Here is a 23,194-nt window from a genome sequence, read left to right as displayed (position 1 = left end):
GAATCCCGGCCATAGTGTATACACGCTGGCTGGGATTCCATGCGGCCACACAAAAAACTGACATGTCAGTTTTGTGCGTCTGCTATTCATTGAATAGCGGCCGCACAAGACTGAAAGAGCAGACAATGTAAAGTGCGTCTCTTAAATTGGAATGCGTCCGAGGTGAACATCAGAGACAGTGGCCGTTCTGTGACACGGCGTGTCACAGAACGGCCTCTGTTATACAGCGTATGAACTCAGCGTATTAACTAGGTGTATCCCAAGGTAAAAAACCTTCTCCCATATTTACAGGATAGGGGTATGTGTCAGATTACGAGGGTCTGACTGTTGGGACCCTCCACAATCTCCAGAATGGGGTTTCCAGCTTTTTATGAATGGTGCAGTACGTTGTACATGGTGTACGTTAGGGCTGCGTAGAAATTTGGGGTTCAACTCCAAAGAATTCCATGTCATCCTACGTAAGTCATGCATTCTGGTCAAACAAAGTAAATGCTACCCAACATCTTGCTTTGGGATTGTGGTTGGGGTCTTGGGCCACTTGTAGGTCACAGCACAAATCACATTGACGATCTTTGGTTAGGCAACAAAAAAATTCACATGATTAAGCGATGAAGGTCAAGACACTAAGGGCCCTTACTCCCTTCACTACAGGCCACCAAAGATCCAGGTTATACCTACAGTGACAGACTCGCGGCTGAGCCTCCGGGTGACAGCGGACAGGTTCCAAGGGCCAAGGCAGACAGAAATGACCTCTCTGCGCAGATCTCCTTGCATGGGGGTGTGCTTGGAAAGAAAAGTTTGATTGATGGCGCTGTGGTGGGTTCCTCCCAAAACATTCCAAGAAGGAAGAAGTAACCATGATGGAGCTTAAGAGGAGTATAAATCCAGAAGATCCTATGATACTGTTACAGGATGCTCTTATTACCAGGCACCTGGTATAGTGACGGGTGCATGGAGGAGGTCATAGGTTAGTATATAGTCTAGGAATGTTTCCTTTCCAGTAGCTTCCCTTCCATCAGATGTCTGATGATCTGTAATGATGGTGAAACAGGAAATGCATTGGAATGAATGTAAATAGTCATAGGACATTCTAATCAGCTCCGAGCATTCTACTGCAAAGTAAGTAGAGCGTATTCTACTTATAGAGAGTTAGAGAAAAAGAAAGAGAGAATTCCGAACTCATATGTGTAGAGAGTATTCTACACACACACACACACACACACATATATGTAGACATTCTACTCAAGTAGAGAACATTCTACTCATACATTCTCTCTATCTCTCTCTCTCTCTCTATATATATATATATAAAGAGAGAGAACGTCAGTATATATATATATATATATATATATATATATATATATATATATATAAAATGAGTAGGATGTTCTCTCTCTCTCTCGCTCCATATATATATATATATATATATATAGATAGAGAGAACATCCTATATATATATATATATAGAGAGAGAGAGAGAGAGAGAGAGAGAGAGAGAGAGAAAGAGAGAGAATCCTACATATGCAGAAGATCCTACTCAACACTAATTTTCCACTGTGTCCTTATGCTAAGGCTGGGTTAACACTGCGTTTTTCCTATCCGTTTAACGAATACGTTTTATGAAAAAAAAAACGGATGCAAAAAACTGATGCAAAAACGGATGCAATAGTATGCCATCCATTTGGATCCATTTTTCAATTGACTTCCATTATGAAAAAGAACAGATCAAAACGGATGCGTTTTTTTTCAACGAACACAAAAATAGGGTTGACCATGTTTTTCTGTTCATTAAAAGTAACCAAATAAAAACGGATAGGAAAAAAACGTAGTGTGAACCCAGATGGGTCGTCATCATCCCCAGACAACTTGGACATTCTAATCAGGGTTTGAGCATTCTAGTAATTCTGCTATAGTAAGCTCCAGTAACTGATGATGTCATCACTCATATCTTGTTGCCCCTTGACATAAGACTATGTTATAAGGTACAACAGACTACATACAGATAACTAGTGGTTGAATATTGGTTGGCCAATAGTAAGCACACCATCTATCCATGTCTGGGTCCATGATGTGGTCAGATTGTGTGGACTGTGATCATAGTGCAGCCATCTGCGTATTTTACACTAAACATCACTAATGTGTCTGATCCCTTTTCTGCAATCTTGCACTGGTCCCAGCATGCACCACTATGTTGTTGTACCCATACATCCTATTTACAGCTAAAAATAACATAAAAAATAGGAGCTGTCAGATCTCACACACTCAACTCTGCTACATTTCTCAACATGTCAGTAACTATACACTTCAACTCTGTTTGTTTCACCATAGAGACAATACAAATTACTATTTTATTTATAACACATGTATTATGTATATATATATATATATATATATATATATATATATATATATATGCACATAATTTTTTTAATCATGTTTTATAATACCGTATGCATTTTATTATAATGTTTCTGAATCTACGCCTCCCAAATCCACCTCGCTGTCCGACAGCCTGCAGATTTATCAAAGTATACTTATTATAATATAACATATGCACGGCTGTATTGTCGGATCATGTTGCTGGCAGCTCTCGGATTCTAAAAGATGCAATTAAGTTTGAGCTCATCTGCTTCAGGCTGTAGGATCATATGGCAAAGATAAGCAGAGATGTAGCAGAGCCCTATGTGTCAATTAACTCATTGAGGCTGTAGTGTTAGTGCATCTGACTAAGTTAGCTCTGCTACATCTATACATTGCCTATAACATTGACTATAGCACGGGTAGGGAACCTTTGCTCTCCTGCTGTTGCAAAACTACAACTCCCATCATGCCTGGACAGCCAAAGCTTTAGCTTTGGCTGTCCAGGCATGATGGGAGTTGTAGTTTTGCAACAGCGGTAGAGCTAAGGTTCCCATAAATATAACATTTAAAGGGAATTCTGTTCAATCCTGAGCTTTTCCCCACCCGAAATCCCACCGAGAATACATAAGCGTCATTTACTTACATAGTCTGGCTTAGGTTATAGTCATGACCAGTGTGCAGCAATTCCAGTGACCCCCAACAAAAGCTACCTGAGAACTACAAGCCGGCACCTCCAGCCCTGACAACTACTCTCTAAGCCGCTGAAGTCACTGCCCTCGAAGCCAATGGGATCCAAGCATGCAAATGTATGATGGGGCTGCAGCACAGAGAGCCCCAGGCAGCAGGGTTTCCTAAGATTGATAACCGGCCACTTCAGAGGTGGCTGCCCTAAGGGCCTGAATGTGGGAAGAGAGAAAACCTCTGATTGTTTCCTCAGTTGAAACACCATGCTTTTTTTTTTTTTACATTTTTCCTTTTATTAAGAAGTTATTTAGCATTCCCTTTGATGCTTGTCGGACGTGAATTGGAATCCTAAATGACCAAGATTTAGACAGATTTCTTATAATAAGGCCCACCCAAACATGAAAAAGCCATTGCGCTTATATCAATATTACATTTTTCCCTTTAAAAAAAATATCAAGAACTGGAAATTCAAGTTTTTAAGATTTTAGGATATTATAATTCTATTTCTTAAAGATGAAATGCTAACTCCTATCTGTATTATAAGGGATACAGTAAGCAGCAGATTGATGGGGTCCTGATCCAAGCGCAACCTCTGATCCATCCACTTTCTATAGCAGTGGTAGGGAACCTTGGCTCTCCAGCTGTTGCAAAACTACAACTCCCATCATGCCTGGACAGCCAAAGCTTTAGCTTTGGCTGTCCAGGCATGATGGGAGTTGTAGTTTTGCAACAGCTGGAGAGCCAAGGTTCCCTATTCCTGTACTATAGGATTAAATGTTTGGAGTTCCTTTAAAGAATGAATGGAGTGGTGGTCCTGCATGCACATTGCTCCACCCACTTGGGGGACACCTATCACGATGGGTGTCCCAGCAGTTGGACTCCCCCTGATCAGCTACTGATCTTCTATCCTGGTGATAGGGAATAACTTTCAATCTTGGGATAATCCCTTTAAAGGTTCTAATTTGTTTATTCTAGGACAGTGGAGTCAAACTGTATGCATATAGTCACATACATCAAACTAATGGATCCCGACCAGGACTCTCTGAACAAACCAATTGGACAAGAATGACAATGGATTTCTGGTCACTGCAACTTGCAGGTCACAAGGCAAGCCTGATCACCTGCATTAGACCTAGACTCAGGGAGAGCAACACAGCAATCTTTAGTAGGTAAGGTTTGTCTGTTTGCTGATGACACAAATTTGTGCAATAGGGCTGATATTCCTGGAGTGGTCAGTAATATGGAAAATAATTTAGCTTTACTAGATAAGTGGTCCAAATAATGGAAACTGCAGTTCAATGTTTCTAAACATAAAATAATGCACTTGGGGAGGAGGAATCCTCTATCCCAGTATCATATCAGCAGTTCTGTGTTGGCAAAGACTTTAGAAGAGAAGGATTTAGGGGCAGTGATTTCTGAGTTAAAATGAGTACAACCAGGAGGTGGGGAAAGAAAATAGTATGCTTGGCTGTATATATATATATATATATATATATATATATTGGTATGCTGGGCTGTATATATAATAGTAGGTTGGGCTGTATATATAGATATATATATATATATATATATATATATATATATATATATATATATATATATATTGGTATACTGGGCTGTATATATAATAGTAGGTTGGGCTGTATATATATATATATATATATATATATATATATAATGGTATGCTGGGCTGTATATATAATGGTATGCTGGGCTGTGTATATGTATATATATATATATAATGGTATGCTGGGCTGTATATATCTATATATAATGGTATGCTGGTCTGTATTTGTATAATGGTATGCTAGGCTGTATATATATAATCGTATGCTGGGCTGTATATATATATATATATATATAATAGTATGCTGGGCTGTATATATAATCGTATGCTGGGCTGTATATATAATCGTATGCTGGGCTGTATATATATATATATATATATATATATATATATATATATAGAATCGTATGCTGGGCTGTATAGCTAGAGGTATAACCAGTAGGAAGAGGGAGCTTGTGATCCCGCTGTATAGAGCTCTAGTGACATCACATCTGGAATACTGTGTACAGTTCCTCACCTACAAAAGGATATTGATAAAATAGAACGGGTCTAAAGATAGCCACAAAAATGGTGGAGGGTGTGAGGCATAAAACATATCATGAAAGAGTTCAGGATTAGAATCTGTAGTCTGGAGGAAAGAAGAGAAAGGGGGGAAATGATCAAAACCTTTATATATGTTAAATAACTAAATAAGCTTCAGGAGGGAAGTGCATTTTGTTTTATATAATATGAACTCAAGAACAAGAGGACACAGTGAGAGGTTAGTTGGGGGAACGATCAGATGCAACATGAGAAAATATTACTTTACTGAAAGAGTAGTAGATGCTTGGAACAAACTTCCAGCAGATGTGGTTGGTAAATCTACAATAACAGAATGTAGAACTGCCTGGTATATACATATATCTACCCTAAGATAATAAGAAGGGAAATACTATGGTGGACTAGATGGACCAGGGGGCTTTTTCTGCCGACAATGTTTTATGTCTCATATCTGTGTAATGTACTGTATGAATGTGCGTTACATCTGTGTAATGTATATCTGTGTGTTTTTATGTCATCATATGGCTCATTTATATCTGTTGTGCCTGTAGCATGTTGCTCTCACCTTCCTCCGCACTCACAGAATGAAGCTGTCACAGGGACCATTAGCCATGACGGACAGTCAGACTATTTCTCATTCTTTGGTTTGTTGCTGTTTTTATATGAATTTTTTATATTTAAATTTTTGGGGCATCAGTGGAGACTCTTGATTGAGTACTTCATTGGAATTTTTTTCACTGTTCTCCTTGAGTTCAGTGATAACTGTGTTTTGTTGGTCGATTTGCTATTGCCCCATCTAGCCAGAATCCTACTCCACACTGACGAGGGGCAAACCCCCCGAAACGGCTGTCTGTGGATGGAAGCCTGCCTTGGCAAGCCCTTGTCATGATCGCAATACTCGCACCTTGAGTTAGACATTGACTAAAGGGGCCACCCTGTTGTTTCCCTATTTATGTTCCAATACTCGCAACTGAGTGGGACTTAAGGGGCTATTTATCAGGGTGGTGTGGTGCTCTCCCTATCATGGAGGCACCCCATGGCAACAGGCTAGAGATATCTGGCTATCCCGTGTTTTGAGACTCGCAACCGAGGCTCCACGGACTCCTGTTTTGCTTATGTGTGTGTCAGACAGATGATAGGAGTCCAGGGACTATCCAATAATACAAAAAAAAAAATAAAAAAGGCTGAACCCACCTATTGCCAGACCGATAATAGTCTAATGTGTATAGGGCCCAACAAAGAATACATTGTGGTTTCTAGTCATGTGACCAGGAATTGGGGTGTAATCTTTCATTCAAGTGAAAATGTGGGTACACACTGGGCCTAATAAATATACCAGCAAAGAGGAATGGGTTGCTACATAACATTGTGGGGGATATTTACTATTGTGGCACCCCTGGCATACACAAATTCACCCTTTCTCCCTGGCATACAGCAGCCATATCCCCTGCTTGTGCCCGATTGTGTGTGTGTGTGTGTGTGGGGGGGGTCAGCAAGGTGGTGGAGGAGGCGTGGCCATGACCGCCAAATGTTTGCACCCACTATACACCAGGCGCAGGTCAGGTCAGATTCACTAAGAGGTGTGCACCTCTTTGTGAATCAGGCAAGGCAATTAGGGGCGGGGCATAATTTAGGAGTGGCGTACGCGTCCCCCTGGGAGTTGAAGATCCTCTGTTCCCCCCGTAACCAAAACTCCTGGGACCCATTGCTACATCTGTAACAGGGTCTCCCTATATCCCAGTATGTGGGTGTTCATAATCTAGTGTAAGTGAAATCCTCTCAAGAGTCCACTAGGAGTAAGCAATGGGATTCAAGATGGAAGCTTAAAGTGTCACTGTTGTTCACATTTTTTTTGCAGAAATCAATAGTACAGGCGATTTTAAGAAACTTTGTAATTGGGTTTATTAGCTGGAAAAGCATTTTTATCATGAAAAAGCAGTTCAAAGCTCTCCCCCCTGTCTTCATGGTTTTCTATGGAGAGGGGAGGGCTCTCTGACCTCTAAATACCGTCTTTCACACAGCTCCCACTGTGTAATTCTTTGTTCTCTGCTGGCGACTAATCTCCCTCCTCCCACCTCCCCTCTCCATAGGTTACACATGGCTCGACTGATGTAAAGAGTCCAGATTTCCTGATAATGTATGAGAGAGAGGAGGGGGAAGGGGGGGGGGTACCTGGGTAAAATCTTTTTAAATGCAGATAATGGCATATTTGAGTAATAAACCCTATTACAAAGTTTCTTAAAATTGCCTAGACTACTGATTTCTGGAAAAAAAAAAATACAACAGTGACCCTTTAAGGAGCCATAAGCATTGAGGTCCAGAGCCTACAGATAGCAGCAGTAGTCGCTTGTATAGAGTTCAACAAATATCTGTGGATCCAAAAATGTAAGGAACAATGTAACTACAGAGTCTGCTAATAAACAAGGGCTCTAGTGTCTTTGTCATACACCAGGTGGCTGAGACTTGTTATTGCTTATTGTGTCTCTGTCCTGGTCAGCCCAAGGCCGATGCCCCTATTGCCCCTTATTGTAATGATCCTACAGGGCCAGTGTCCTTGATAACTAAGAGCATGGAATCAATCATGGAGCATACAGTTCTCAACACTGAAATTGCAACACCAAGAAGGAAAAAGTCATGGAATTATAGAACTCACAAGGTCAATAGACATAGTAAGGACATGCTGCTGTCCCAACCACTGGAACACACAGTTGGTCGCCATCGGAGCTGTGCACATGTATGATGTTGGATGTAAAAACTACTTGTCAAACAAAACCCCTGAAGAGAAATGGCTTGAGAAACACATAGGGTCTAAGAAACACCATATGGTCACAGCACCTTATAGCTAGGGAAGTGAATGGTTGCACATATGAGTGTTTTTGTTTACCATCTCTACCATTCATGGAACTGGGATATGTAGTGCAATGCGAATATAGCACATGAAGTCTAAAGCAGAAAGTTGCAATTGAATGCTAGGACTGCTGGGACATGTAGTGCAATTATACTGGCACTTTAGAATCCCATTGGAAGTGTGTACACTGTATGAATAGGGAATAGGGAAAGTTTTTTTAGTGCACAAATTTTTCATTTATTATATACAATAAAAGAGAGGTTTTAGAATTATCTTTTAAATTTCTCACAACTTTCAGTGTTCCCTATGTATATATATCTGTGCTGTCAGTTTCCAGATTACAAGCAGCAGTGTATACTTACCATCTGTGCTGCTTGTGATTCGGCATGTCTCTCCAGTCCTCTGGCTGTATCTTCATGCCCACCTCCTCTGGCTGTCAAATCATTCAGGAGGAGGCGGGGCCTGAAGTTACAGCAGTGGTCGTAAGACTGAAGAGCAGGATTCCGGATCACAAGCAGTATGGATGGTAAGTATACATTGCTGCTTGTGATCTGGAAACTGACAGCATATATACATCTCTGTGCTGTCAGTTTCCCTATATAGTTATCGGCCACACATTACCCTGTTTACACAGGAAGATGTGCGGCCAACAATAATAAATTCTGAAGCCTGCTCTAAAGACCTGATCAGACCCGCTCCTCAACTGATCGCTGTCACTTTTACACTCGTCAGTTAACGGCCACAGGAACATTTCTAGTAACACTCCTGGACGATAATCAGCCCATATAAAAGGCCCTTAAAGTTGGGGCTACATGGCAACTCCCGGTCATGCGACCTGCAGTCATCAAGTCGCACTGCCTAATCGTATGACCCCTTCACTCATACTTGCATACGACTGTGTAACCCCAACCTTTTTCTCATGGAGATGTGTTAAGGCTGTAGTAAACTGCACAATAATATGAGGGAAGTGAGCGTCGCCCTGTCAGGTCAGAGCTCGCTTCTCCATCGGCTGATAATGGTCTTATAACATGTCCTACAACACCAAACGTTTATCGGCCAGTAATGGGCCAAGTACGGCCAATGACCGTTTGGTGTAATAGGGCCTTTACTCTCATGCACATAGGTATAGCACAGTCTGTGCATGACACATATACTTATTGCCAAGGACAGTATCAGATCCTGTCCTAGGAGATCAGAAAACTGCTTTTCAAAGCCTTTCTCTAGCAGAGAGTTTCCTCATCTCCCATGAGGGAATCTCATCCTGTCCTTGGTGCTAAATATATGCTTCATGCCATGTGTATAAATCATTAGTTAAAGGAAAAAAAATATGAAAAAAAAAATATAAAAAATAAAAATAAAAATGGTAATAATATTTAACATGCCATGTGTATAAATCATTAGTTAAAGGGAAAAAATATGAAAAAAATATATATATAAAAAATAAAAACGGTAATAATATTTAACATGCCATGTGTATAAATCATTAGTTAAAGGAAAAAAAATATGAAAAAAATATATAAAAAATAAAAATGGTAATAATATTTAACATGCCATGTGTATAAATCATTAGTTAAAGGAAAAAAAAAATGAAAAAAATAAAAATAAAAAATAAAAATGGTAATAATATTTAAAATAACATAGATGTAATTTGAATTTCCTGAACCTTTATATAACATTGCATTGTTATGTATCAGAGGAACCATTGAGCCCTGTAGGTAGCAGGGATGGGATACGACGGCCCTTAGTTATCCACTTTTGGGCACTCTTTAGTCTATACGAAATGGCGGCTGTTGTGACAGGGTCTGTCATCTTCTTGCAGGCAGCCGCAATGAGCACTTTCCTATAGTAATGACATTGGTCGTGACTTTTCAGGCTGAATTGGAAGCAGTGTCTGATGGGATTTCTCTACCAACTAGATTATAATGCGATGATAAGAAGGAAGCGGAGACAGTGTGACGCAAGTAGCAAATATATGTGATTATACTGATAGATGCAAGTGCAAATGGGATATTATCAGAGGAAAATCTATGACCAGATTGTATGACTATATGGTGGATAACTACCCAACAGAGCTCTCGGATTTTTAACCCAGTGGTCTCCAACCTGTGGCTCTCTGTTGGGAATTGTAGTATCCCAACAGGCTAGAGAATACTGTTTTAAATGGAAACTTTTATCACTTTCATGCTGCCCGAACCAGGAGTCATCAGGGTGGTCCCTAGCACCTTTTCCCCACCCTGCTGGCTTTGATTGATAGATTTCTCGCTGTACTCACAAAGAGAGATCTATCAATGAAGACTGGTGGGGTGAAGCCACCAGGGCCTGCCCAAATAATTTTCAGGTGTTCGGGCAGCATGAAAGTAATGACAGGTTCCCTTTAAAGTAAACCTGTTGTCTGGTGGAGTGTGAATCCATCCCCAGTACCTTATAGCTGCTGGTACAGCTCTCCAATGCTGTGCCAGACAGTCTCTGGTGGGGTGGCAATTAAAGGGGTACTCCAGCAAAAAAATAAATTCTTTCAAATTAACTAGTGTTAGAAATTTATATAGATTTGTAATCTATTTGTATTTAAAAATCTCGTGTTCCAGTACTTATCAGCTGCTGCATGTCCGGCAGGAAGTGGTATATTCTTTCCAGTCTGACACAGTGCTCTCTGCTGCCACCTCTGTCCATGTCAGGAACTGTCCAGAGCAGTAGAGATTTTCTATGGGAATTTACTACTGCTCTGGACAGTGTCTGACATGGACAAAGGTGGCAGCAGAGAGCATCAGGAGTATCTAATTGTCACTCCCAGCACCTCGTAACTAGACATTGGGGCAGAGCCGCTGGCCTTTGTAAAAAGGGGTTCTTCAGTAAAAATCTTTTTCTTTCAGATCAACTGGTTTCAGAAAGCTATATAGATTCGTAATTTACTTCTATTTAAAAATCTCAAGTCTTCCAGTACTTATCAGCTGCTGTATGTCCTGCAGGAAGTAGTGTATTCTTTCCAGTCTGACACAGTGCTCTCTGCTGCCACCTCTGTCCATGTCAGGAACTGTCCAGAGCAGTAGCAAATCCCCATGGTTTATTGTTTACTTTCCTTTGCTCTTCTTTACACCTTATTTATACAACGTGGTATATATGTTGTATTTTCGTTTGTAAAAATTTGCTTTGTTTGCAAAATTCTATTGAAAAAAATCAATAAAATATATTGAAACAGAAATCCTCTCCTGCTTTGGACAATTCCTGACATGGAAAGAGGTGCCAGCAGAGAGCACTGCGTCAGACTGGAAAGAAAACACCAATTCCTGCTGTAATACGGCAGCTGATAAGTATTGGAAAACTTGATATTTTTAAATAGAAGTAAATTACAAATCTATATAACTTTCTGACACCAGTTGATTTGAAAGAAAAAGATTTTCGGCAGAGTGTCCCTTTAAGTTCCCAGCACTTAGGCTGCCAAGTTATCGGATGCCCAAAAGTGTGGGAGATCTGTAAACAGCAGCTATAAGATACTGGGGCCGGTTTACACTCCACTATGGACGTGACCAGTTCCCTCTAACTACAGCAAACCTACAATTCCCATCATGCCCGGTGGACACCACTGTTTTAGGCCATCAGAATATTTGTTCCATACAATAAAGTAGAGGAGGCTGTCGCTTTATACATGTTCCGGCACTTTCAATCTGTTGCCTTCAATGATACCTTCTCTATCCAGACTACAGGAGCAGCCGGTTCCCATACCTGGAGCTCACAAGGGGTTAAACATCAGAGGTTTGGCCTGCCATCGCCTGCAGACACGCTCCTGGCTGCAATGAGACAGCTCATCATGGCCGATTGATTTCTTTGTTAAGGAATAGTCACTGGGCTCTGAGCAGCATACATAGGTAGCAGAGCTGTTAACCCTTCATTTCCTGCATATGTCAAGGGAATAGGCATATGCCCTACATTGTATTTGCTGCATTATAGGAACTCTAAGGTAAGTTGTCATGGATGTTTCTGTTGACAAGCTTTCTGTTTCCTATGCTAACCACCATAATTGCTAATGCAGCTCCAGAGTACAATACAAATACGGCAATACCGTCAATTTTTTAAAACTTTTTGACGTGTCGTGTTCAGACCCCCACCGATTGTTAAAGTGTCACTGCCGTTTACATTTTTTTTTTTTTTTTTTTGCACAAATCATAGTACAGGCGATTTTTAAGAAACTTTGTTATTGGGTTTATTAGCCAAAAAATGCATTTTTATCATGAGAAAGCAGCTTGAAGCTCTCCCCCCTGTCTTCATTGTGCTCTATAGAGAGGGGAGGGGTGGAGGGAGATGAGGCACCAAAACAGGACAACAAAGAGTTAATTTACAGCTACATCACTGGGCTATCTCCTCTGACAGTCAGCACTGACCTCTCTGACCTCTGAATAGAGGCTTTCACACAGTTCCCGCTGTGTAATTCTTTGTTCTCTGCTTCTTGCTGCAGACTAATCTCCCTCCTCCCTCCTTCCCCCTCCCCTCTCCATAGAACAGTCAGGGGCATGTTTGATGCAACAAGAGGTGATTTCCTAATAATGAGCAGTAAATAAGAGAGAGGGGGGGGGACCTGGGGAAAGTCTTTTTGAATGCAGATAATGGCATATTTGCTTAATAATCCCAATTACAAAAGTTTCTTAAAATCGCCTGGACTATTTATTACGGCAAAAAACAAACAAACAAAAAAAAAACGACATTGACACTTTAAACAGTGTTGGAGGTAGCATGTAGCTTCTCTCCCCATCTCGCTGTTCTGCAAAGACTTAGAGCCCTATTACACCAACAGATTATCTGAACCGGTAATAAAGGAAAGACTGAGATTTCTCTTCTTTTTAAATCCATTCCTGGCTTTGGCTTAATAAAATCACTAAGATAATCTGTTGGTGTAATGGGGCCCTTAGTGTCCTATTAGGGTCGATCAATAATGTAAACAAGCGCCAATCTGCTAGATCGGCCCTTTTATTGCACGGCTCGATTATCATTTAGCAAAAGCTCCAACTTCTCTGGCCGTAATTTAATTGTGCAATTTAATTACATGTAGCGATACATGGTCAGTGGTTGATGATTTTAGGTCTGGACCTAAATAAACGATCAGCCGATGAAAAGATTATCTCTTCGTTGTCTCTATTACACAGAGCGATTATCGGCTGAATCAGACTGATTTGGCTGATAATCGGTCTGTGTAATACGGCCCTTAGACCTGCAATTGCGGACAGCATGTTGGACTAGAGATGAGCGAATCTACATTATTAGCAAAGCAAAGCGCTTGTCGGCTTGTCAGCTGGCTACCTCTCAACTTCACTCCGGGTGTGTGGAAAAGCTGGACGCAGTCATGGGAGAAGCTTTATAGGATTGTATTCAGCTTTTCCAGGCACCCGGAGCGGGGTTCAAAGGCAGCCGGCTGACCAGCCAACAAGCGCTTTGCTTATACTGTAGATTCACTCACCTCTACTTAGGACCAATACATTTCAATGGCCCTATTCACATGACCGTGATCCAGGATCACTATCTGTCTATGCAGAGGTCTATGAATTGCAGAGCACTACGGATATACATCTTCAGGCTGGGATCACACACAGTACATTTCAGGCAGTAGTTGGTCCTCATGTCAGGTCCTAATTGCAACCAAAACCAGGAGTGGATTCAAAACACAGAAAGGCTCTGTTCACACACTGTTGAAATTGAGTGGATGGCCGACATATAACGGTTAATAACTGCCATTATTTCAATACAACAGCCGTTGTTTTAAAATATTTGCCATTAAATGACGTCCAACCACTCAATTTCAACATTATGTGATCATAGCCTTTCTGTGTTTTCAATCCACTCCTGGTTTTGGTTGCAACGAGGACCTTACATGAGGACCAAATACTGCCTGAAATATACTGTGTGTGAACCCAGCCTCAGTGTGGTTGGCAATTGCGGGTCGCAATACGGATGTGTAAATATAGCCTTACTATAGAATCCATCAGACAGACAGAGCAGCAAGCCGGGGAGTGAAACAGCCGATCGCTCTATATGGCTATCAGTGGGGATCCGTCAAAAATTTTGACAAGTCTGAGTGTCAGTAAAGCGACAGTAAAGACCCTTTTACACATTCCTAGGAGCGCTCAATTAGCCGATAATTGATTTAAAAGTGCCAGCGATCAGCCGACAGGCGGGAAAACGCCTGCTCTTCAGCTGATTGTTTTTTTGTGTGGCAGTAAAATCCCTTGTAAAAAGCTGCACATCTCTCAATAAAACAGGATAGCAATTAATGTTAATGGCCGCACAAACAATTCAGAAATCGTTTGTGTGGCCCAACCACATGATTTATTGTGCAGTGTGAAGAAGCTCTTTTGCCCCCATACATGATTCCATATCGGGCTTTAAAACTGTCCCTGGATACAACATAGGGTTTGTTTACATGACAGGATATGGGGGTAACACGGGGCAAACTAGATGGACCAAGTGGTCATCTATGTTTCTATGAGCACTGATCAGCAAGATCAGCATTCGCTTCACGATCAATCGAACAGCTGGGCCGCATGAGCGATGGCTGTATTGTTTGTGTGCCCATTAACAATTATTGTTAATGATAAATTTGAGAGCACAAAAGATCAAGTCAGCTGACAAGCGGGGATTTCCCCACTGTTCGACAGATCGCTGACACTTTTGCACGGCCTAATTATCGTTTCATTGAGCGTTGATTGGGATGTTCGTTGTCGATAATCGGTCTGTGCAAAAGGGCCGGAGATCACATCAGCATCAGGTAAAGTGCCAATACTATTGGCCTTGATGGAAACACATTCCCTGCATTGGGCAGAATTATAGATAAATGTGGGTTTGTGGAGGCATAAAGGAGACTTTAGTGCAGGGGTGTAGCTAGGATTCATGGGGCCCCATACCAAGAAATAGTAAGGGGCCCCAAGAATCCTATACGAGGTCCCCCCACCCATGCATATTCTCTCATGACCCGAAAGGTGATGGTGCCAGGCAGCGTCTCTGTTGGGTGAAGGAGGGGGGTTAAGAAGTGCAGTGCAGGCGAGGGATGTTGGGTTGCCAACAAGAGGGTAGGAGGTACAGGTGGCGGATGGCACCAGTCAGCAGTGGTTGCTCCTTTTGCTGTCTGGGAGGGTAGCGACGGGAAGGCGGGAGGTGCAGGCGGCCACTAATGGCAGTGTCTGATCTGGTCACTGTTGCGGGCAGCCACCTTCTCTTTGAGGGTGCTGTTGGTGATTGAGTGCCACCCGCTAGTATCAAGGAGACAGACCACATGCTTTGCTGATGGGGGCCCCCCTGCCCCCCTGCCCCACAGGCCCCATAGCAGTCGCATGGTCTGCCTCCATGGTAGCTATGCCACTGCTTTAGTAGAAGAGGAATAGTGGCTTGGTAATCCTAAATTGGGACACGTAGTTCCAGTAAAGAGACATCACAATTCTCCATCAAACATGATATTACATTTGACATTGAGAATGCCTACACAGTCCATGAAGGAACAAATGGAACCACAATAAGTCAAATACCCATCGGCATCAGACCTCATTAAGCCCACCAAGTGATAGTCGGGGTCTTATAATGGGGTAGGGGCAAACAAAGTGTGCCGTTTGGCTACATACATAATATCAGACTATTCCCAACCACTTTGACGTGCAGAGACATAGTTATATGATGTAGCTACGAGAGTATGAGAAGCATGCGAGCACTCAACCCCCTATGGCAACAAGTCAGCTGCTGCTCTAAAATTAAAGGCAAACCTGGAAACCCTTCCCATGCATTCTGTATTGTAGGAGACATCACACTTTCTGAGGGTGATTAATGAGTCGCACTTGTTGCTGTAGACGGTGATAAATGTGAAAAGCTTTCTTATGTCAGGGACGTGACAAGTAACCCGAGTGTAGGAACTAGGCCGTGGTCGATGAACAAAGCAGGAAAATCGAGTGCCATAGTGATTAACATTGATCCTGGGCCTTAGGTTGAGCTCTGACTATTGCTCTATATAGTTACATAGTTGATTGAATCACCCATGATTCTAATATGTTGATCCAGAGGAAGGCATGCCAATTGGTCCATAGTAAGGGAAAAAAATACCTTCCCCACGCCAAATCTGAAATCTAGCACCCATAACTTGTATAAAGGCATCCAGGCTATGCTTGTTCTCTGTGGTAGAGTTCCATAGTATCACTGCTTTCACAGTAAAGAATATCCATCTTTAAATCAGAGATATCAGAGTTGACCAAATCTTCAGTAAGATTCATTGAAGCCGAATCTGATAAATCAAACATTGATTCATTTAATACTGTGGAAAAACATCCATCACAACATACTGTGGCAGAGAGTCCCATAGTTCTACTGCTCTTACAGTAAAGAATACTCATCTATCAATCAGTATGATATGATGACTAGAACTGAGTGAATCTACACAAAGATTTACTGAACATGAATCAATTGGATCATCAAAACAGTCCAGGGTCTCCAAACTTCTTAGAAGAATCAGAACATGTGTAAAGCAGAATGACCATTACAAGGTTAGGCTATGTTCACACATTGTATGACACTGGCCTTTCCGTGACCAGTACCGGCCGGATGATCTTTGGCGCCGCTGAGTTCTGATGCGGGCACATCAGTGTGCGCCCGCATCAGAACTCCCCACTGCACCCATTGCACGCTTCATTGTGTGCACTTACAGGTTCTTTGCGGTCGCTATTCAATGTACGGCCAGGATTCCATAGATGACAACGTAATGTATATTTTCGTATTAATCACAGCCGTTGTTGCAATCGGCAACTACAGCCGTACTTTTGCGAAAATATACGTTGTGAACATAGCCTTAAATGAACTGTAAATAACTGTAAATCATATCATGTTACTGTTACTTTGAAGAATCCATATCAATGGAACCAATGGAACTGTCTGCCGCAGTATACTGTGACACTTGATTTTTTTTTTTTAGGGATTAGGGTTTTTTCTTCAGAAATAAACAGCTGAATCGATTTTAAGAAATTCTGTAATAGGTTTTATTAGGCAAAAAAGATTCCTTCTGTACTCAAAAAGCTGTTTTCCAGCCTACCCCCCTCACTTCTCATCTGTGCATTATCAGGCAAAGCTTAGTGAAGACGGGTTCCTCGGGGGATCACTGTCTTTATTACGCGGAGCAATAATCTACCAAATCAGCCTAATTCTGCAGATTATCGCTCTGTGTAATAGGGCATTTACTGTAGATTTTCTCAGCTCCACTAATGAGGATATTTATGAGTTTCCTTTTGATCACTCTGTAAAGGCAGAAGTAGAAAGTGATCACAACCCTGAGGTCACTGGCTTCACATACTATTGCATCCATCATACATTTGTTTGTTAACAAGGTCTCAACACAACATTAGCTTTGCCCAACTATTGTAACAGTTTTATAGGCTGTGTATATATATATATATATATATATATATATATATATATATACAGTGGTAACTTGGTTTAAGAGTAACTTGGTTTAAGAGCGTTTTGGTTTAAGAGCTCACAGGTTTTTCAAAATTGTGACTTGGTTTAAGAGCATTGTTTTGGTTTAAGAGCTCCCTGTACTGGGCGGGAGGGCGAGTGGAGGAGGGGCATGGTCTGAATAGCGGGGTCTACAGCCCTGTACTCTGACCCAGGAAGTCTCCCTCACCTGCCAAATCATAGCAGCTCCACTTCAGGCTGGGGCTAACATCAGGGGACAGGACTGTGGAGGTAATCTCTCCATAGCTGTAACCCCTCTCTCCCGGACAGAGAGCGCTGCATGTATGTGCCCCCATCTGCCCTGCTCATTCCTTCATACTCCCTGCAGTCTCTCTCCGCCCTTGTGTTTCCTATCCTCTCCATTACTGTACAGTAACTTATAATATCACATGTTCTGCTGTTTCTGAATGTTTGTTTCATCTGTTTTACATGTTATTCAGAATAATAAATCATTATTTTTGGGGTGTGGAACCAATTGTCTGCAGTTCTATGATTTCTTATGATTTGCTTTGGTTTAAGAGTGGATTTGGATTACAAGCACAGTCCCAGAGCAAATTATGCTCGTAATCCAAGGCCGCACTCTCTCTCGCTCTCTCTCTCTCTATATATATATATTTATATACTTTTTTTCTGTAGGGATATATATATATAATTTTTTTAGGGTTGTTTCATTAAAATAGCAATGTGTTTCTAATATAATTATTCGATATAAGTTACGCTCCACCTTCTAAAAAGTGTTTTCCACTAAGATATGCCATAAAACTGGTGGTCACACATACATACCTGTGCATGTGTGTCTATGGCTATGTTTACACGTCAAAAATATTGAAAAGGCGGACGATTTTCATATTTAAAAACTGACTGCAATGGCAACAAATTGAAGTCAATGGGAAGACGGATGTCCAATGCGCACAATGTTTTGAATAACGGACGTTTTTACTGTCGGACGTCTTTTGCAAACAGCAGATGTTTTAGACTCAAAATAACGGATGTTATTTTTAAACAGAGCAGAAAATACGTTGTGTGAACATAGCCTATAAAAGTGATGTATTACAGAGATGATGGCCATGTGGAGGGATCTGCAGATTATATATAAAAGAGTAAAGAACTATTGCTGTTGCTGACATGGACAGAGGTGGCAGCAGAGAGCACTGTGTCAGACTGGAAAGAACACACCACTTCCCGCAGAGCATACAGCAGATGATAAGTACTGGAATGCTTGAGATTTTTAAACAGAAGTAAGTTAGAAATCTGTATAACTATCTGACAGCAGCTGATTTGAAAACTTTGGAGTACCCCTTTAATAGAACAGGTATCTAGTTATATATTTTTGTTCATATTAAAGGAAAGCAAAGCTGGCCCACCACCCTGGTTTTTCCTTTCATATAAGAAAGGCCTACGTGTTTAATCCTTTCTGGCGATTTATGGATACGGTGCCTTGGTGACATGTTTAATAGATCTCCGCCATGCCTTCACCTGTTTGGACAAGATCTAAAATATGCGTATTTTCTTAACGTCAAAACAGGTCAAAGTAAATCACAGGCAGGTTAAACAAATGACAGGCACGGGTGGCTAGAAACCCTGCACCGCCCCGGTCCCAGGCTCCTGGATTCAGAGGTGTTGGTTTTGATAAATTTTGACAGTAAAATCTCTAGTAATTACCTGAGAAAATAAAACATTGTGCATTTAGCTGTCAGTAAGAGTATGGGGCGGCCCGGCCACCTCGCATGACTGATACAGAGGGGAGAACAAGAAAGGCACTGTGCTGGCTATGGGATGTCCCTGGTGGTGGGCTCTGCTATACAGCTGCACAGCAGGAAGATAGATGTACAGGGGGAAAAAGAAAGAGAAGGGTTGGGAATTTCTTTTTAATGGCTGACCAGTGTATAATAACGCCCCTTCTGCCTTGTCTACCCCCGAGCTCCTTATAGAGTGACAGGGCCCGCACTCCTAGCAAACAATTATCATGTAATCTGGGAAGGTCTGATTGTCTGTTTGTGTATCCTGAGAACTGTCAGGTGCTGCGGAATATGAATGTGATAGATTATTTATTATTATTATTATTATTATTATTATTATCTTCATTATTATTATTATATACATTGGAATACAACACTGGACTCAAGACTTCCAAAATCTTTTTATACCACATACTACTAGATATTAAATTAATAAATCTCTCTTTCTCATATCTATCAATTATCTATATCTTTTCTATCTAATATCTATCTATCTATCTATCTATCTATCCATTTATGCAGTGCTGCAACCTTTTGTTGTATATCTGGCCAAGTATCACTGGATCCTGGGAGCAACGGAGCGGAGGCACAGCCGCAGCCCTAGCGTCCCTAGCGTAGTGCGGCTTGACTCAGTTGAATCAGGCTGCACTAGGCTGGTTTGTCATTAAGGGAAAGGGTTAACTGGTCAGGGTGGAGGAGAGAGTCACGTGGGAGGAGGGGTTAGGTGGGGTATAAAAGCTGAGGCGGGGGAAATACGTCATTGCCCGCCTAGTCAGGAAAGTGAAAGTACCACCCACCCTTCCTCAGTTGGTATTAGGTGGTCTATGGTGGTCAGGTGTTGGCGGGGTAGAAGGGGGCCCCTTGGAGGAAAATTGTAGGTGCATGAGTGGGAGGCATGCATCCAACTGGATTTATGGTGGGTCCTGTCGGGCAATAAGCCCACAGGGGAATTGGTGCCTTTGGGTCGGTGAGTGCGGCTGAGGGCAGAGGAGTCAGAATGAAGTAAAATGGGGTCTCCAAGGGGACCTTCTACTCCAGGTCAAACTCAGGTCCCTACACTGTGTGCTGTTATGTTGAGTTTATATGTTTTATGCACAATTTTCTAGGTATGTTATTCATGATATGTTTATTGGAAATAATGTTGGTATGAATAAATATGGCCGACATGGCCTTTTTTCCAATATGTTGGTTGTGTCTTTACTGGGTACGGGGGGTAGTGTTCGGAATTGGGGATGAGCCCTGGGTGGGGAGTTCGGGTATTGGTGAGTTATGGTGGTACTTAGGGAAGCCAAGTATATCATACTGCAGTCATGGTATGTTTGCTGGCATCCACCTGCAATTATGAGTGCTGTGGATATTATCTATATATCTATCTATCTATCTATCTATCTATCTATCTATCTATCTATCTATATCCTATCTAAGTTGCACTTATACTTCACAGTCTTACGGTCCTGATATCGTCCTTCTGCCCCACATGACCCCAGACCCCAGTAATGGCTGGTGATAGCCGGGGACCCTCCATATACTTATGTAATTGGTTACTTTATTATTTTCACCCGGTTCATGAAACCTTTACCTGTAATTCTTTCTTCTGTAACTTCGCCCGCATACAGTACTGTAAGAGTTAACATGGTGCTCACCTTCCCAACTAATATGCCATTGCCAACACAACACCCAGGCAGTGGGATATCTCTGGCTGCTCCATGAACCCTCCAGGGATTTATTATTGGCTTAACACCTCCTTTACAAGCGGAGAGGTTCCTTTCTTAATGCCTGTAGGTATCACACACGAGCTGGCTGGCATGATTTTTTCTTTGACACTGTGTTAAGGCTTTATCTATTCCTTTCTAGTGAATGTTGACTCCCTCACCTTCTGATGCATTAGTCGCAGATAATGCTGCTTTTAAACATTACCTTCAGCGATGGCGTTACATAGCTGAGGCAAAATGAGGGCGCTTCTGGGCTGGCGTGTGCGAGGGAGATACCAGGGCAGAAAACCAATAGACGGGCACCGAGCTGGGAGGTTATACTCATTACTTCTCCAGGGAAATTATTGGGAAACGTTTATGATGGCGGCGTAATGTGGAGACGTAGTAATATAAGGGATTATGCTTCATGTGGGGCTGAAACACTCTGGGACTGACTATATATATATATATATATATATATATATATAATGTACAGTGTGGTGTAAATACACATATACGTTCAGGAAGTGACCTGAATGTAGTCACTAGCTGTCTGCGTGTGGGCCATTAAAGTCGATGGGGCTGATGCCTATCCATGCTCCTATATGTAGGCATCCTACTACAGGTTGTCACAATATGTGGGCATGAATGTGAACCTGTCATTACATGAATGTGTAACTTTCCTTACTTTGTGGACGCTGTTTATTTCCTGTCTGCTTATAGTCAGAGCCGTATTAACACTTGCTGCTGCCCTAGGCACTAAACCTGAAGATGCCCCATCTTCACGCACCGATTGGCCATACCAGGCCTGACCAATACCACCATACCCCCCACCCCCCTGGAAAAGACACCAGATTTACTGGCAAGTCTGAACAGGAGGTGAGAGACAAAAAAAATAAAATAAAATAAAACAAAATGTTTCTCCCTGCTCCCTGGTGCTGCCCCCCTGCAAGGTGCTGCCCAAGGCACCGGACCACGGGTGCCTAGTGGTAAATACGGCCCTGCTTATAGTACCTTGCACAGCCAGTGCATCTGTAACCCCTTCTCCCCCCACACACCATCTATAATAAGGCTATGTTCACACTACGTATATTTTCTTAAAACTGCAATCGGCAACAACGGCTGTAATTAATACGAAAATATACGTGACGTTGCCGCCTATGGAATCCCGGCCTGAGTGTATACACATACTTTTCACGTCATTTTTATGCAGCCTCTATTCATTGAATAGCAGCCACAGAAAACCCTGTCAGTGTACACTGTGGAGCGCGCAGCTTTGGCCGCATGCTCCCTAGTGTGCAGTGGAGAGTTCTGATGCAGGCACGCACGGATGCGCCTGCATCAAGACTAAGCGGCACTAAAGATCATCTTTGCTGAGACCGGCCGTTCCCTGACCCGGCCGGGTAATGAAACGCTCAGTCTCTTACAGGGTCTGAACATGGCCTAATAGTGTACTATGTATTCCCCAGCACAGTGCCGCCTGTTCAGTGCTTAGGCTTCAGTGCTTGCTGCTATTTATTAAGTTACTGCTCACATAGCACCTTGTAAAGCCAGTGCATCAGCAACCTCTTCTCCCCCACATGCCATCTATGGTAGTGTGCTATGTAAGGCTAGGTTAGCACTTCTACTGGGGAGCTCCATTAGAAGTTTAGTTTATTTTGCAGTAGTTTTTTTTTTCTCTGCCTAATCCTGCAAAATATACAGAAAACAAACAGAAACTCAACAGATCCCACTGAAGTCAATGGGATCTCTAAGGTATCTGCCCATATCAGTTAGTGTCTATTTGGCTATGTTCTGTGGCACCGAACATGCTCTCTGATAGAGGCTCTGAATGGACTCCCAGCAGAAGTTTTGGCCTAGCCTAAATCATCAGCCCAGCCTTTTTAGTGCACTTTTTACCACTGCTATACCATGACATAGCAGAGAGGAGTATGTCATGTGTGCTGCTGTGATAGGTTAGCAGCCCAACTCTGGTTCTGTCCCCTGAAATGAAGTGAATGAGAAATAGCTGAGCACCATGGACTCAATAATGGCAGGGAGAGCTCGAAAATGATTTGGGGGAGATTCATCAAACATGGTGTAAAGTGAAACTGGCTCAGTTGCCCCTAGCAACCAATCAGATTCCACCTTTCATTCCTCACAGACTCTTTGGAAAATGAAAGGTGGAATCTGATTGGTTGCTAGGGGCAACTGAGCCAGTTTCACTTTACACCATGTTTGATAAATCTCCCTATGGGTGCCTTCACATGTACCGTATCGCTGCGTTTTTAACGCTGTGTTTTTAACGCTGCGA

General features: G+C 42.0%; 1 protein-coding gene across 3 annotated transcripts in view; it reads right to left on the bottom strand.

Moving 5' to 3' along the window:
* Nucleotides 1-23,194, bottom strand: part of DVL1 (dishevelled segment polarity protein 1) — a 150,112-nt gene that overhangs the window by 48,173 nt on the left and 78,745 nt on the right. The window contains exon 1 of one of the 3 annotated variants that reach the window (XM_069949080.1): nucleotides 679-927. The exons of the other annotated variants lie outside the window; for them this stretch is intronic. Coding sequence (XP_069805181.1) covers nucleotides 679-859 — 181 coding nt within the window. The 5' untranslated portion in view covers nucleotides 860-927. Of the gene's footprint in view, nucleotides 1-678; nucleotides 928-23,194 lie in introns of those variants that run through there. 3 annotated transcript variants of the gene reach the window in all.

This window comes from Dendropsophus ebraccatus, chromosome 12 (assembly GCF_027789765.1).
Source record: "Dendropsophus ebraccatus isolate aDenEbr1 chromosome 12, aDenEbr1.pat, whole genome shotgun sequence".
Taxonomy (NCBI): Eukaryota; Metazoa; Chordata; class Amphibia; order Anura; family Hylidae; genus Dendropsophus; species Dendropsophus ebraccatus.
This window is presented reverse-complemented; position numbering and strand designations above follow the sequence as displayed.